General features: G+C 49.1%; 5 protein-coding genes across 5 annotated transcripts; 3 read left to right on the top strand and 2 right to left on the bottom strand.

Moving 5' to 3' along the window:
- Window positions 1–19: 19 nt before the first annotated feature.
- BDW70DRAFT_153017 (ankyrin repeat and protein kinase domain-containing protein) lies at window positions 20–2,266 on the bottom strand (the record flags this gene model as incomplete). Its single annotated transcript, XM_073739549.1, has 7 exons — window positions 20–77; window positions 216–552; window positions 680–1,148; window positions 1,198–1,361; window positions 1,434–1,785; window positions 1,865–1,895; window positions 1,926–2,266. 7 exons carry the CDS (start codon window positions 2,264–2,266, stop codon window positions 20–22), a joined length of 1,752 nt encoding a protein of 583 aa, XP_073592596.1.
- A 3,420-nt stretch (window positions 2,267–5,686) lies between these two features.
- Window positions 5,687–6,728, top strand: BDW70DRAFT_105622 (lysozyme). Its single transcript, XM_073734398.1, has 2 exons — window positions 5,687–5,994; window positions 6,055–6,728. Exons 1-2 carry the CDS (start codon window positions 5,860–5,862, stop codon window positions 6,568–6,570), a joined length of 651 nt encoding a protein of 216 aa, XP_073592595.1. The 5' UTR covers window positions 5,687–5,859; the 3' UTR covers window positions 6,571–6,728.
- A 1,507-nt stretch (window positions 6,729–8,235) lies between these two features.
- BDW70DRAFT_153015 (DUF3176 domain-containing protein) lies at window positions 8,236–10,023 on the bottom strand (the record flags this gene model as incomplete). The annotated part of the gene is made up of 4 exons (XM_073739548.1): window positions 8,236–8,430; window positions 8,476–9,347; window positions 9,508–9,959; window positions 9,992–10,023. The coding sequence occupies 4 exons, from the start codon at window positions 10,021–10,023 to the stop codon at window positions 8,236–8,238; spliced, it is 1,551 nt and encodes a 516-aa protein (XP_073592594.1).
- A 2,041-nt stretch (window positions 10,024–12,064) lies between these two features.
- Window positions 12,065–12,997, top strand: BDW70DRAFT_142781 (uncharacterized protein). The gene is made up of 3 exons (XM_073737994.1): window positions 12,065–12,263; window positions 12,328–12,464; window positions 12,523–12,997. Exons 1-3 carry the CDS (start codon window positions 12,147–12,149, stop codon window positions 12,875–12,877), a joined length of 609 nt encoding a protein of 202 aa, XP_073592593.1. The 5' UTR covers window positions 12,065–12,146; the 3' UTR covers window positions 12,878–12,997.
- Window positions 12,998–13,080: 83 nt separating this feature from the next.
- BDW70DRAFT_142780 (uncharacterized protein) lies at window positions 13,081–13,603 on the top strand (the record flags this gene model as incomplete). Its single annotated transcript, XM_073737993.1, has 3 exons — window positions 13,081–13,119; window positions 13,275–13,332; window positions 13,369–13,603. 3 exons carry the CDS (start codon window positions 13,081–13,083, stop codon window positions 13,428–13,430), a joined length of 159 nt encoding a protein of 52 aa, XP_073592592.1. The 3' UTR covers window positions 13,431–13,603.
- Between the last annotated feature and the right edge of the window lie 837 nt (window positions 13,604–14,440).

Genomic DNA, 14,440 nt, shown 5'->3' with positions numbered 1-14,440 from the left:
GACACTTCTGCTAGTTCGCTTACATCTGGTATGGCCCGGTCATACAGAGCAAGGGTTGATCAGTATCCGTATCTCGACTATTATTTGCTTGATAAAGACAGGCAATTACTACTATAACAGTATGAATCTTTACGTTGACTATCCGGACGTGATCCGCCCTCATCGTCAGAATTCGGGCCGTGTGCCTCAGATGTTCCTCCAGCATGCGCCAATACGCTGCTTCTGACCTGACTCCCCCGGCATAGTCGATCGGTTTGTTTCCAAACTTGTCAATTGCGTTCACATCTGCGCCCGCAGATATCAGAGCGCGGACCTTATCTTCCCACGCGGCGCTGGGAACATAGTTTTTGAGCAAGCTCACTAGTGGAGTTTCCTCGGTGGGACCTCTCGTTGGGATGTCAATAGGCTTGAACTGTTGAGTCAGGAGCCGGATGAGCCCTACGCTGGCGTGCCGAAAGGTTGTGTAGTGGAGGCAAGTCAGTCCTTCGTTGGAATATTCTTGACAATCTGCGTTATGCTGAAGAAGCAGTTGCACAACACCCTCGAAGCCCTCTAAGAAGCAAGCATCAAAGCTGTTTTGTCTCCTGCGGAACTTGCATTGACTTGCGCCCTTGATTCCAACAGACGCTGGACAATCGGCCTATGTCGCAACCCGGCAGCTACCCCCAGCGGTGTTCACTCTTGTCATCGTACTTTTCGATATCCACACTTTCAGCAAGACATGCCTCAACTTTACGCAGATCGGAGCCACTGGTCGCATTGAAAAGATCCTCTGCCCGCAGATTACCGCCTACGCTAGATGGAGGTGCAAGATCAGTTACTGACGACCTTGGTGTTCCAACCGAGGGCACCGACGAGGCGGACTCCAAAGTGGTATGCATGGATGTATGGTAGAGGGACCTGAGCTCTCCTAGTAAGTATTGAAGTTCACTTGCCTTTGTTCGATCGTGTTTGTTGATTGCCAAAATACGCCGAAGCACAGCAGCGCAACCTTGCAGGAACTCGCTACTGTAGCTTGGATACCAGGCTGGCAGATTGTTGATCCAGTTGGCGATATGCGAGTTCACTATTGGAGGCTCCCCTCTGTTGAAGTGGCCGTTGCAATAGTTGGTGACGCCATCATCGTCCTTTGCACGAAGTTTATCCAGCTCTTGGAGTCCGCGCACTCCATCCAACTTAAAAGGCAAGAACTCAAACCATGATGCATCCGAAGGACCAAATATCGCTGCTCCGACTGACACCGTCACCGTAGCGGACTTCTGGAGCTTGATAAGCGCCCGGCATTTGTCGAAGCAGTGACACTGTGTCAGTGGCCTGCTGTTCAGGGAGAATAAAGCCACTGTCTCTACGTTTGGCGGAGGCTGTAATCATGGAGAGTCCGAAGTCGGTGGTCATCTAGCTCCCGATCCTAGAGGACCCGCTGTTCTCCCGACTATGGTATATGAGGCTATTGGCGCACTTGAGATCCGCGTGGCAGCCGTAGACGTTGAAGCCCAGTGCTGTGTGGAGGTGTGACAACGCACCGGCAAGGCCTATTAGCTCAGTTAGCAGCTCCATCAGCTTACACTCGTCTGGCGACACCAGCCCACCGGCGAGGAATTTCTCCAGGTCCATTCGCGCCGGGGAAAAGAGGATGTTGGACTGGTCTCCGACGACAACCGTTGCGAGGGGGAGGACGATGCGTGCGTCCTGGACTTCACATTCACGGAGCTCTTTTAGGACCCCGCGCTCACGCTCAAAGTCTGTAATGGATCTGAATACCTTGCGAGCAACGATTTTCTCAGACTAGGTAGGACAAATAATACGGGTCAGTGACAACGACCATCGTCGTACTCGTCGTACTCCGTTCTCTAGGGGAACATACCGTGGATGGCCCGTGGACTGAGCGACAATGACTGGCCGCGACCACCTTTTTGGTAACTCACCCAAAGCCACCACGTCTACAGGGCTCAGATCTGCCCTCCAAGAATGGTAGCTTCCAGTTACCATCTAGCCTCAAACTCTCATTCTCTACGATTTCGACGGGGCAGAAGAGATGTCGATTGTCAGAGAATAGATTTCCCCTCATTGGGCCTAGGAAATTGGCGCTTGATAGAGTTTGAACATCATACTCCTGAATATGTCGATCGGTCCGATCCAGCTCTGGATAGGGTCCCTTATGCGATAGGAAGAGCATATCAAAACGCGACCACTCATCCCAGCCGGATGTAAACCAGTAGGGAGTTGTCTCGAATTTGCGGTAATGGTGACGGTTATCAAATCTCATGACCATAACCGCAATTGCGGCGATGGTTATCAGTCCCATAGCCGCGGTTGCGGTTATGCCGCAGCCTACCGAGCGGTGCCTATATACCCAGCATTAGCTCTTGGGCGATGTTTCTCACTGACACTGACGTACCGAGTACACATGCAGCACAAAATAATGCCGATACGAAAAGTGCAGATTGACGACCAAATTTAGACTCCTGGAGCGGGTCGCTGAGCCATGTCCCACTAGATGCCGTATTAGTATACGCCCAAGTATATCGAATCGCTGAAGCTCAAACTGACACGATACTCCCTGAAATCCACGGCGCCGCGTCAATTAAGCATGTAATATACATTACAGGTCGGACGACTTCAACCATGGGTTGCTCTTCGGTCGTCTTGGGTAGAAGAAACAGGCACTGGCAGCCCCGCGAGCTGGCATTGATCATTGCCTGCTGCCATCCTCTCCACAAAGGTCAGTTCGTTCGCGCAGGGGTACAAAGACAGTTGCTTGGAGCTCTTACTGAATGATCGCAGCACAAGCAGTCGTGAGGATGCTGACCTTCAGCTCCTTCGTCTGCTGAAAAAACCCCAACTTCTCCTCGGACTCGAGCGAACTCCCTCAACGAATGAGAAATGAAACTGAAATGATGAAAAAATGAATGCGACAGTATCTCCACGATCATGCATAAGATACCTCCTGTGGGCTGCACTGGTCTGTAAGCGCCTTCGAGGGGCCAAAGCCTGGAAGTTCAAATTACAACCCAATGCACTGCTCGAGGAGTTCACACCCGGGCTCCTGCCACTATAAGAGAGGTGTTGCACCAAATGCAGGAGCTTGAGGAGTTCGAGCTTTGCTGCCAAACCGTGTCACTTGTCCCATACACGTTTCGACACTTGCATCTGTTGGAGCTCGTGGTATTATCAGACTTACCAAAGGAGTTGCATGATATCTTGAGTCCCTTTAGGAGTTGGTGGCTCTTTGTGGGTCGTTCCTTATCGTTCGTGATGACAGGGTGCATTCTATCAACCAGTCCGCCAATGGTTACTTGAGGACTCCTCAAGCATCCAGTATATCTAATCTGCTACTGGATCGATCACTTGACCTCTGCGCGGGGCTCTACAGTGAATATTTGGGAGAACGATAACATCTATGACTTTTTAACAGAGCATATACTTCACTAGTTGGAAACCCTGACGGCAATGAATCAATTGTCACGACGTGTCAATAATTTCATGTCTAGGAGACTGTCTGGCCCTGGGCAGCCAGATCTCGAGAACAGTCGTTACAAGCTCGTAAGGTATCCAGAATCTAGAAGACCAGCAGAGACTATTTAGCCTCCTGGTAGATGCAAGGAGATTCTCGCTCCGTTTTCGCTTTAGGTCTATTATCGAAATAGCATCGACGGAGATATATGGCTCTGCTTTGATCTCAGTCCGTTGAATAGCCTTCTACGCAAGCATTTTACTCACGAAACCGCCCCTCATCCATCCACGAAAACTCCCAGCTGTAGAGAGTGACTGGGCACTAACCATATTACATTAGAAGATCACCAGCTGTCAGTTTCCATGGTCGTTCTCCGCCCTAATGGGAAAAAATTATCGCTCCCGGTTCAGTTGCCGGTGAGCTTAGGACATGTAATGCAGCGACGCGAGGGGGGCTTTTGGTGACTAATGGCCACTCAGACGCTGCTTGCGCGGGTGTAGTTGGATTGGATAGAGCTTGGCTGGCTTCTGGATAACTGATCCATCTATGTTTGGAATGCTGCTACGGGGCCGGTGATGCACAGTCTACTAGGGCATACAGATAGTATATCCCCACTGGTACTTTCCAGCACTGGGTTCTTAACATACAAACAGTAGTTGAAGTGGCAAGAGCATGGCAGAGCATGCTTTAGAATATTGGATACGCCTGATATAATATATGCTATTATCACTCCAACACCGCAAGCCTGCGGCCCAGCAATAAGAGGAGATTTTCGAGGAGTACAAGAGTGTCAAAGAGACTTGCTTTACTTCACCCAAGTTGAGTTCAACAACGCAGTCAATGATTACGGTCTTAAGCGAGCTAGCTATATAGGTGTGATTTAGGCAGGTCATGCCAGAAGTTCTGACCATTGTGACCTTTTTGGTCCAATGGAAGTAAGCTTGCCCTGACACATTCCCTCAAGAATTGCCTTACTGTCGCGTGACATAGGTTAGTTAAAAGGGCACAAAAGACACGTTGAGATCTACGCCTTTGGCTCACTTATCTTAGTTTCGCTGGCCACCTACTTATTTTATCTAGCCATAAACCTTAGTACCGCTCACTTACAGTAATTCATCAGAAATGGCTACCTCAGTAATCCATTGCCCCAAGCGTCGGCGCCTGACAAAGAACAAATAATATTGCTGATCAGACGGAAGTTATCACAAACTAAGGGAATATTTTAGCTGATTTAGGTAGTAAGCTGTATTTATAGCAGCAAGCATGATAGATGTCTTGCAATTTTTTTTAGATGTCTAGTCTTTACCTAGTTATTAGCAGACTCTACTATAATATATCAGCATGTGTCTGAAGATCGACCAATAGAAGACTTGGATTCGTACAGAAAGGATTGTGGAGATCCTAGTTACATGATGGTCAGGAACACCTTTATATAGCCATCAGCGCTACTGGTTTTTATTCTCCTTGCAATGCGGCCGATTCGGCGCTAATTTCTGCGTTCCGTAAGGAAACGGCCGCCGGTTAAACTCATAAGTCGGAATGAGCCAGCGAGAAGGCGCCGATTCCTGACATATCGCATGTCTTGGCCGTAGAGGTGAGTCTTGCCTATGATCCGGCCCGAAAATGTCACGTAGCGCCTGGCATTGAGTCATGGTACACACTATATGTCCAGCAGAGTAAGTACAATAGGCATTAGAGGACAGCTTATTATCTTCTTCGAGGGTTATTGCGCGACATTCAATGTCGGCTACGTTGTTTTCCCAATATAAAAATACGATACGAACTTGGCCTCTTGGTGTTTCCGCACATGACTGTGCATTATGAGACTATTCAGTACAATGCAGAAAGTAGCCTTCTCATGCATTATCTGCACTGCACAAATAGCAAGCAATTATGCTGCATTGGCGAATCATAGCAATGTAACACCTTCGTGTTTGTGGGGTTTCTTCCTGTCTATATAGTGCGGTTGCTGCCACTAATTCCTCAGAATACGAGGGCTAGCCTGAACAGGCCCACTACTGCGATCGTTAAAAATCATAATCCAATAATATATCGCTACTGACATTAAGTGCTCCTGCACATATACGAACTTGCATTGTCCTTGCATATTACTCCGCAAGGATGTAACCTAAGCACTAGCACTGCAAAGTAGTTCGGCTGTTCTGACAGGCTCTCGTGATGAGGGTTGTGGCCCCCTTTCCAAAAATAATTATGATCGGCAAAGATTCTACTCTGTATGCTGCTTCACTTCGCTTACAGAGCAATTTTTGGGGGAGAATTTCCGAGATCTGAGTTGGGCTCAGGCTCTGAAGTATAAAAGCCCTCCGGATCCACCAAATCACCAGGACCAAGCACCAGATACGACCGCTTCTGATTTATACGCAGATTCCCTTGTTACAGGCAAAATGAAAGGCATCTCCCTCCTCGCCCTCCCCGGTCTCGCCTACGCCGCCGTGCAAGGCTTCGACATCTCCAACTGGCAGCCAACCGTTGACTACAAGGGTGCCTATGCCTCTGGAGCACGGTTCGTCATGATCAAGGTTCTCTCACCTCTGTAGTCGCACTTGCTTGGCTTCGCCGTCCCTAACAGAATTTTTCAGGCCACCGAAGGAACGAGCTTTATCGACCCCCTTTTCAACACCCACTACCCTGGCGCGACCTCAGCTGGCCTAATCCGCGGCGGATACCACTTCGCGCACCCCGACTCCAGTTCCGGGTCCGCGCAGGCCAAATACTTCCTGGCGCATGGCGGCGGGTGGTCGGGCGATGGAATCACACTACCTGGCATGCTGGATCTTGAAGCCGGATGTTACGGGCTCTCTGCGTCGGCTATGGTTTCCTGGATCAGCGAGTTCGGCGAAACGTACAAGTCAGCGACTGGTCGGTACCCTATGATCTATACAACAACAAGTTGGTGGCAGGAGTGTACGGGGAATAACGACGGCTTCGGCGAGTATCCGCTTGTTCTGGCGCGATGGGCGAGCACACCTGGCGCCTTGCCGGCAAGCTGGGACTATTATTCCTTCTGGCAGAACAGCGACTCTTATACGTACGGTGGGGATTCGCAGGTTTGGAACGGGAGTGAGGAGAGATTGAGGGTCTTCGCGTCTGGATAGACGTTGGTTGGAGGGTAGCATGAGGTGCTAAATAGGCACTGGTCGATCTCGTGCTGTGATTACACGTTTTTTGCAATCCAAATTGGGTGACCAGCTGAATTCAAACCACTGCCAATAACTATAAAGCTAGCTTCCCGCCCTTTTACTATCTCCCATAAACAGCCCTTCTCTCTACCAGCTCATCTATCGGCTCATCCTTTTTCCCTCAACAGCAAAAATGTCCCAAACACAAGATCACCAGATCTTCCCGTGAAGAGTCCATATCTCCTCGCACGCAACGCTGCGATAACGCGCGCGAGACTACCTTTGCGATCTTCACGAGCAAATCATACTTGCAAGAACAACCCAAGCCATAACCCTCTGGCTACAAGAACGCGGATAGCAGCGGCCGTTTTGGACCTTTCCAGGTATGGTGCACTTCAAGGTGCCGACAGAAATATTGCCGTACCTGTATAAAGCCTGTCCCCAATACTTGTATGAAAGGCAAGGAGATTTCTATTGATTATAGGATTATCATAATGGAGTATTTTATGCCTAGGTTGCTTTTTGGTGATTCCACAGTTCAATGTCTCAACAGACATTGGTTCAGCTTCTGTCTGCGATTGACCTCGCCGTGCGCTGACCATCGTTAAGCATAAGCAGACCTTCAGGCAGGAATGAAGCAGAGTAGAGTGTTGCCAGAAGAGACACTCAAGGCAATAAGATATGCTCCACAACGTTAACGCTTATTATGTAAACAAATTACCCCAAGGATCAGGAAATAAGCTTGACCTATACCCCACAGCACTGATTTAGCCGTCTAATATATCGGCGACGCCTGCCTGGAACGGAATAGAGCATATCAACATCTGCTAGTGTTTTAGCTCCACTTAACTTCCAGGCACGTCAAGGTCTTAGGATTTCATTTTGTCATCCTGTAATGACATCTCCGTACGTTTCTGTACTTCTCTTCCTCATAGTCAGCATCTCGTTATATTTACTGCACTTAACGGTAGCTGTTTTGCATGATTTCAAGAGGTAAAGTCATATTTCGACTGTGGGTCAAGCTATTGGGTCACCGGCGAAACATCGACATGAAATCACGGTTGCGGTGATGGGGGAAACAACAGAACAACTGTCGAATTGATGCCACTTCATCCGTTCTAGGAGACATGAATTGAGGGGCTGAGTGACGGCCCTTGAAATCCTCCTTGCAGGGGTACAGGGGAAACAGCATGCTGTTATGCTTTTATGAGCAGCGCATTGACAGTTATTTTTTCAGGAAGGGTGAGATCCTGTCTTGGGCAGGTTGCCCGTGGCCATGTGAATCTCCTTCGACGAGTTGAGTTTGCAGAAGCTATAAGTACATAGTGAAAGGAATGGCAGGTTTCGGATGAAACTTAGACGTCAAGTGTCTTGCCTTTCCAGCGCTCAGACGAGTTAACGTATGACGAGTCACTCAATCAGGAACAATAAAGAAATAGTATAAGCGAGATACCATGCAGGAAGTACCTGGACATGAATGATATAAGTCTATCCTGAACATCCATCCGACATTTGTAACCTGTTAAATAGCAGCATTACCAGTTGAGTTGTGGCTGATGTATGATTATATTTATATACCAGGGAATCTAACCGTATATTGTTTCCTTATCTTACATGAACATATAATATCCAGCCCAGCAGTTAGTTAAGCCGGGCTTGAGCCATCTCAGACTCCGCCTCAAGCTCAAGAAGATCCTTGCCTGAGGTCTGCAGCAGATCAGACGGCTCCTCATGCTGACAGGCCAGTAGAGCGAGGGTGGACGACTTCCATAGCGGGACCTGGCGACCTCTCCGGTTGTTGACGACGCTTAAAATGGCTAAGAGAATCGCAAGCACCTCAGTCACGACAGGGACAACGAATTACCACCATTGAATCAATACATATGGCACGCTTTGAATTGTCTCCCCGTTTGCATTCTGCTTATTCGGTCCATACCGAATATAGTCTGTCATAGCGGTCGCCATACTATCAAACCGCTCGGGAATATTGACATTGCCCATGAGGGCAGTGACCGCACCAGGGTTCGGCCATACACACCCTCTGCCCAGAATTTTTATGCTCCTATCCCACCACTCACTCACGAAAGTTCGGGAGGTAGAAAAGTTCTGCAGAGCTTTGAGACTATGATAGTCGACCCACAGCGCAGGGATGCCCACGCCCTTGTGCACGGTTTCGTTGGTGTAAACTTTCCCAGCCAGGCGTTCATTTCCCGACGTGAAGCCCCAGGGACCCCGCACGCCGAAATCGACTTCGCGCCGCGACGCGAACGAGAACTCGTCACCGTTCGCGGTTGCCCCTGCGTATTCGTACGCGGTGAGAAAGAGCGAGCACCCCGTGACGTTCGTGTTGTACATGTTGTAATAGCTGTCGCATGAAGAGCGAAAGCTTGCGAACCGTGTGAGCTCGGGAGATGTATCCTGGAACGTTGAATTGGGGACCAGGGTGTTGACATTCATTGTGTACGTTGTCGGACCGGAAGTGAGGACTTGGTGATAAACCAGGTCCAACCCCGTCGGCGTCTTCAGGGTGCACACGTTAACGGCGTCCGCGGGATCGTCCGGATGTTCACGGCCGCATGGTTCTGTTTCCAATGTCGCCTGCGTAACGTTCTTGCACTCGGCTCGGAACCCTATGGATATATATGATCCCGTCCATCGGCATGCGCCAGGGCAGGTGAAGGTCTTGGAGCTTTGGAAACCAAAGAGGCCCTGGTGGACAGGAGACTGCATGCCAGAATCCTGAGGTATGGACTCTGGCAAAGCCAGTAAAAGATAAGTGTCAGCCATGTTCAATCTTGGAATATTACCGGCGAATCATGGTTATCTTCGTAGGAGACTGTTAGCTGGCTGTCTATACCGCGAGTGTAGTTGTGCATATAGTCGAAGGTGGCCCGGCCGGAAGGCCTGACACACCGTTTTGCTTGATGTGTACGACTTGCTGGGTAAAGGATGAGAAGCCGAGCCGCAGAATTGTAATGTACGCGCCGATAGTCGCATTATTGGACGGCATAGTCGTAACGAACAAAATGGACCCCCAGACGCCGCGGCTCTCTCTGTCAAAGATCTGAAGATGCGAGACCTTCCGCCGTCCCTTCTTGAAATGAAGCCATTTGAACTGACTGATGAATGTACTCACACTGTGCATTAGCGCTGTAGTGTACGTAGTTGTCAGGGTCGATAACGTCGCGTTGAGAGAGACGCGTCCCGTCCAGGCGGATAGAGGCTTGTTATCCATGTGCCAAAAGATTATAGCAATGCCGATGAGGAGACCGAGGGCCAGAATTGAGCTGATCGATTCTAATAGCCATTCGCGTAGATGGGATGCCGTTTGCACTCTGTAGTGGTCGTGCTCCGGAGGCCGGAGGCTGTTCCGGGAACATGGGTAGCCTCTTATAACTGGGCTTTAGGGTCGATCTCGTCTGCCGTCATTGTGGCCGAGGATCTCTTTTTGAAATGTTGACTCTCTCGAGAGAACAAGACCAAGAGGTAAAGACCGCTGCAGTGATAAGATGCGATATTGCAAACTCGTCCCCGCGACTGCATGCTTTATGCTGAAGGGCACCATCAAAAGCTGGCTTTGACACGTTCGTTCCATGAACATGGCTTTCCGCAGCTAACCACCTGGCAAGGCTCTCGGTTTTCGCCGAGGGTCCCCAAAAAGAGTCTTAGTATGAATTCTACTCTGCTATTTCATGCTGTGATTCGCTTTCTACTAGGTGGACTGCCCTCGGGTTGATGCCAATCAACAGCCGGTTGCGTCATGTATGGTTACATTTGAGCCTGCCAATTCGTTAGGGGCGCGGGTCAGCCTTGCAGACTGAGTCGAGAGGCCAAGAAGAATATATTGGATGTGCCCCGTGATTAGCGCAGTAAAGTTCCGAGCAGGGGTCTGAATGATGACATGCAGATTTTTGCCGTGGGAAAAGAGAGTGATGTAACGGGGCCGTTATGCACACTGCAGACACATACATCTGACCATCCTGACCATCCAAGGCCAGTGATTTTTCTTGAATCATGATTCGGCAGTTTCTATTCTCTCTTGCATCTTATCCTTACACTTGATAATAATAATGCTCTGTAAATGGCAGGTAACATAATAATCTCAAGGATTGCTTAATCCATGCCCCGATTTCTCGGTCGAACGCAGATCAAATGTCACATCAGGGTCGAACCGATAACTACTATCAGCAAAACGGCCCCCATTATTGTGCAATCGAAGCTGTGACTTCAATTGTAAGAGTATTACTGCGAATGGTGTGCGGCTGAAGGCAAGGCTGAGAACCAATTTCCCCCAGCACAGGCACTACCTGACTCCGTATTGCCCACTTCGCACAGACAGGTCCACACCTTAGGAGCTCTCAGGGCGGATTTCTGAGCTGCGCATTGTTTACTTAATTAAGCATGGTAAATTGGCTTCTGATGTGACGTTCTTGAGGTGTGTGATTGGATCTGCAGTGACGGGGCCACGTATAAAGAGGGAGAGCCTCAGAAAGGGCGCCAAAAACACACCACAATCCTGAACGGCTCTGGCGAGCTGAACGAAGCCGGCATGACGGCTAGACCCTGCATAATTAGTGCTCTGAACTAGAACAGGCATGCCAATACGTGTCTCAGAGGCAATGGGCCCATGCACGCTAAACGGGCCGGGTTTACCCTTACAGTCGGCGATCACCTTAGACTTGTTAAATTAACCTCATGATATCTGCTCCAATCCAAATAACCCACAAGCGGGAACTCTTTGATAGTGGCATGCGAGTTTATGCTAAGGCACTCATAATAAATGGTCCCAATATGGTGGTGTTTGGAAGCTACTGGCCTCATACTGCTAGTAAAAAAGGAATGCCGTAAAAGCAGGTTCTTCCGAGTACCATCCATAAAGAAACGTACATGCTTTTGATAACCCCTCCTGCAAGCCTGCCTATGTTAAGATGTATCTTATTGTATAACATCCTTGAAGATACCTTCTTTAAATGCTTTAGTATATCTCTGAGTGCTTTTGGCAGGTAGATAAGAAGCAACAGATGTTTATCCTATATCGAATCGCGCAGCATAATACATCAATACCATCTAATCATATATATATGCTTACATTAGGGTCACAACTGCCAGCTTCACAGTTACCATATTATAGCACCATAGCACTGAAATCTAATTTAGTCGTAGCTCACATTTCAGGGAATATAGATTGGCAAACAGTATTTTGAACCAGTTGCAGTATCCTAGTCATCTCAAGCGGGTCCAGCGACACCCGGGCGTTGCGAAAATGATCGGCCGCTGATCAAGGATAGACAGCACGTATGGTAGGATTTTCTGTTCTAGCCGTTTCCATAGCCGTTCAGACGTCTCGGGCTCGCTAACGACCGTCTCTACGGAGGCTCTCACAGGCACAGTTGGACTTAGCCGCCAAATCGGGGCCGGCCCGTATTCTTCCGAGTTTTTAGCTCAGCTTGCATCTGGAAAGGATTTGCCCCTGACCAAAGGCCTGGGCGTGTTCTGTCTTCTTGACTGCTTTAAAACACTCGTTCTAAACCTCAGCCAGTAATCAGGTGATCATGAAGTCGCTCCTTCTTCCGGCACTCGCATCTCTCGCTTGCGCAGAGAGCACGATCACTTCCATGTTCCTGCCTGGTTTTAGTCAGGAAAGCATCGTTGCCTCAGTTGCTGGAAATGTAGGTTAATTCATTTTTTGCGTGACGGAGTACTTCGACTTTCAGAGCTGATTTGGCTTATTAGGATGGTACCGCGACCACCTACAGCATGACCTGTGCGGCTTCTTATGACACCGAGGAGGAATGCGGTATGGGCAATGGTCTCACTGTGGTCAAGGCCGGTAAGGCCATGACGTATATGATGGATGAAGGGGACGCATAGTACGCTTTCCAACTGCATTAGCACCACAGCTTGGACATTATACCTGACACCCGCCAGCTCCTTCAGCGGGGAGTGCACCGTCGACGGTACGACGGCTGCTTGTACAGGCAGTGCGACCGGGCCAGGCGATGGTCTTCCTGCGTCGCAAACTTACAAGACCTACGCCCAGTATGTGCCTGTGACTATAACTGCGGGGTCGATCACTGATGCAACGGCTGCGCCTACTGCAACGTCAACGGTCGAGGCAACGAGTACTGCTGCGCAGGTCTCACCCACTGCGAGTGAAGCCGCCGAAGAGACGGCTGATGGGTCTGGAGCAGAAGCGACTCCAACCGGTGCAGCCGCTCAAGTAACTGGCGTTGGGGCGATTGTATTCGGCGGAGCCGTCGTGTTGATGGCTGCGGCTCTCTGAGCATTTCGGGCGCTGGAGCCTCTTTTATTCACTGTATTTAGGATGTATGATTGGTGGCCGTGGTCTGTTAACTTTAAGAAACATAAATTAGCACTTTATTTGAATATCTCAGGCCTTCAATTGATCATGCGAGCATTCAGTATTAAGCACTTGAGGGAATAGATACGACAAAAGGGATGCAAGGATTGAGGATCTGCTGCTAGATGCCACTGGCATTTGCTCAATATGATGCCATTGCGCAGGTCAAGTGATGCCAAGGTGTCAGCTGCTGTTTTCCCGTATGGACTTTCTGCAATACATCACAGAATATTCCGCGAGTCTCTACAGAGCCTCTCAGCCAAACTACGACGCAACATTTACAGCATTAATAATCCAGGAGCTCCAGTCTCTGAGATAGCAAATCTTCGACCACAGCCTGACCCGCTGTTTGACTTGCGATACAGTTGCATGTATTGGTTGAACCATTTTATCAATTCCAAGTCCCTGGAGAGGGCCCAATCATCAGATGGTCAAATATCCGACTTCTTCAAGCAACATCTCCTTCACTGGCTAGAAAGCATTGGCCTCATTGGTGGGGTCCGGCATGGGATCTTAAGCCTCAGGAAGCTTGCAGCTTGCCGGAGCCAGAATCAGGCTATCTTTAGAGAGGCTGAAAGATTTGCAAGTACTAATGCTGTGATAATACAGGAGGTCCCTTTACAAATATATAGTGCCTCACTTGTCTTCTGCCCCCGGGAAAGCTTAAGCAAAAGAATATACTGGAATCAGCGGTTTAACTTTATACAGCAGGCATATGTCATGCAGGAGTCCTGGGACCCATGTATACAGGTCCTTGAGGGCCATGGAAGCTCGGTCAGCGCAGTGGCCTTCTCACCTGACGGGCAGACGGTCGTGTCCGCTAACGATGACAAGACCATCCGGCTCTGGGACGCGGCCTCCGGTGCTGAGAAGCAGGTCATTGAGCTTGGGGGCCATGAAAGCTCGGTCAGCGCCGTGGCCTTCGCAGGTTCGGACATCAGTACGTGCCCGCAAGAGAACAAGGCATGAGGATGAATTTGTATATCATTAGATTTTGCTGCGATGAGCTATTTTAATGTACCTAAACTTTTCTTATATTCCAAGCCAAGCTGATCAAGCTTGACATGTCGGACATACCACAAAGAACCAGTCTTGGCTAACTGTAGAAATGTGGGAGTGGCTTTCTGTTAGTACAATAGATACACTCATGACTTAATAGTGTATCAAGCATTGACAGCGGGATGATATACTAATAAGATCTGTAAATTAGCCTGTGACAAAGGAATACAGAAAAATACAGATAGAATCTACATAACTTATGCTAACGTGGTTGGTAAGCGAGCTGCGCACCCAACCACTTTTTTACATGCTGACGCGGTCATCTATCTTCCATCAGCCACCATGCCCCGAGCTCGCTTTAATTCAAGCCAAAATGACCATGAGAAGGAAGGTCGGCTATCACTGGCTGTACAGGCTTTAAAAAAAAAAGAGATCACATCAATACGCGAGGCAGCACGTCGCTTTAATGTGCCTGAATCTACACTA

The sequence above is a fragment of the Aspergillus foveolatus genome (genome assembly GCF_047715535.1).
Source record: "Aspergillus foveolatus strain CBS 279.81 unplaced genomic scaffold BDW70scaffold_64, whole genome shotgun sequence".
Taxonomy (NCBI): domain Eukaryota; kingdom Fungi; phylum Ascomycota; class Eurotiomycetes; order Eurotiales; family Aspergillaceae; genus Aspergillus; species Aspergillus foveolatus.
This window is presented reverse-complemented; position numbering and strand designations above follow the sequence as displayed.

Excerpts from the sequence above, each read along its gene's own strand:
- BDW70DRAFT_142781 (XM_073737994.1), top strand. The coding sequence starts at position 12,147 with ATGAAGTCGCTCCTTCTTCCGGCACTCGCATCTCTCGCTTGCGCAGAG. Across the intron at positions 12,264-12,327 it reads TTGCCTCAGTTGCTGGAAAT|GATGGTACCGCGACCACCTA; the intron begins GTAGGTTAATTC and ends TTGGCTTATTAG. Across the intron at positions 12,465-12,522 it reads ATGGATGAAGGGGACGCATA|CTCCTTCAGCGGGGAGTGCA; the intron begins GTACGCTTTCCA and ends GACACCCGCCAG.
- BDW70DRAFT_105622 (XM_073734398.1), top strand. The coding sequence starts at position 5,860 with ATGAAAGGCATCTCCCTCCTCGCCCTCCCCGGTCTCGCCTACGCCGCC. Across the intron at positions 5,995-6,054 it reads CACGGTTCGTCATGATCAAG|GCCACCGAAGGAACGAGCTT; the intron begins GTTCTCTCACCT and ends AGAATTTTTCAG.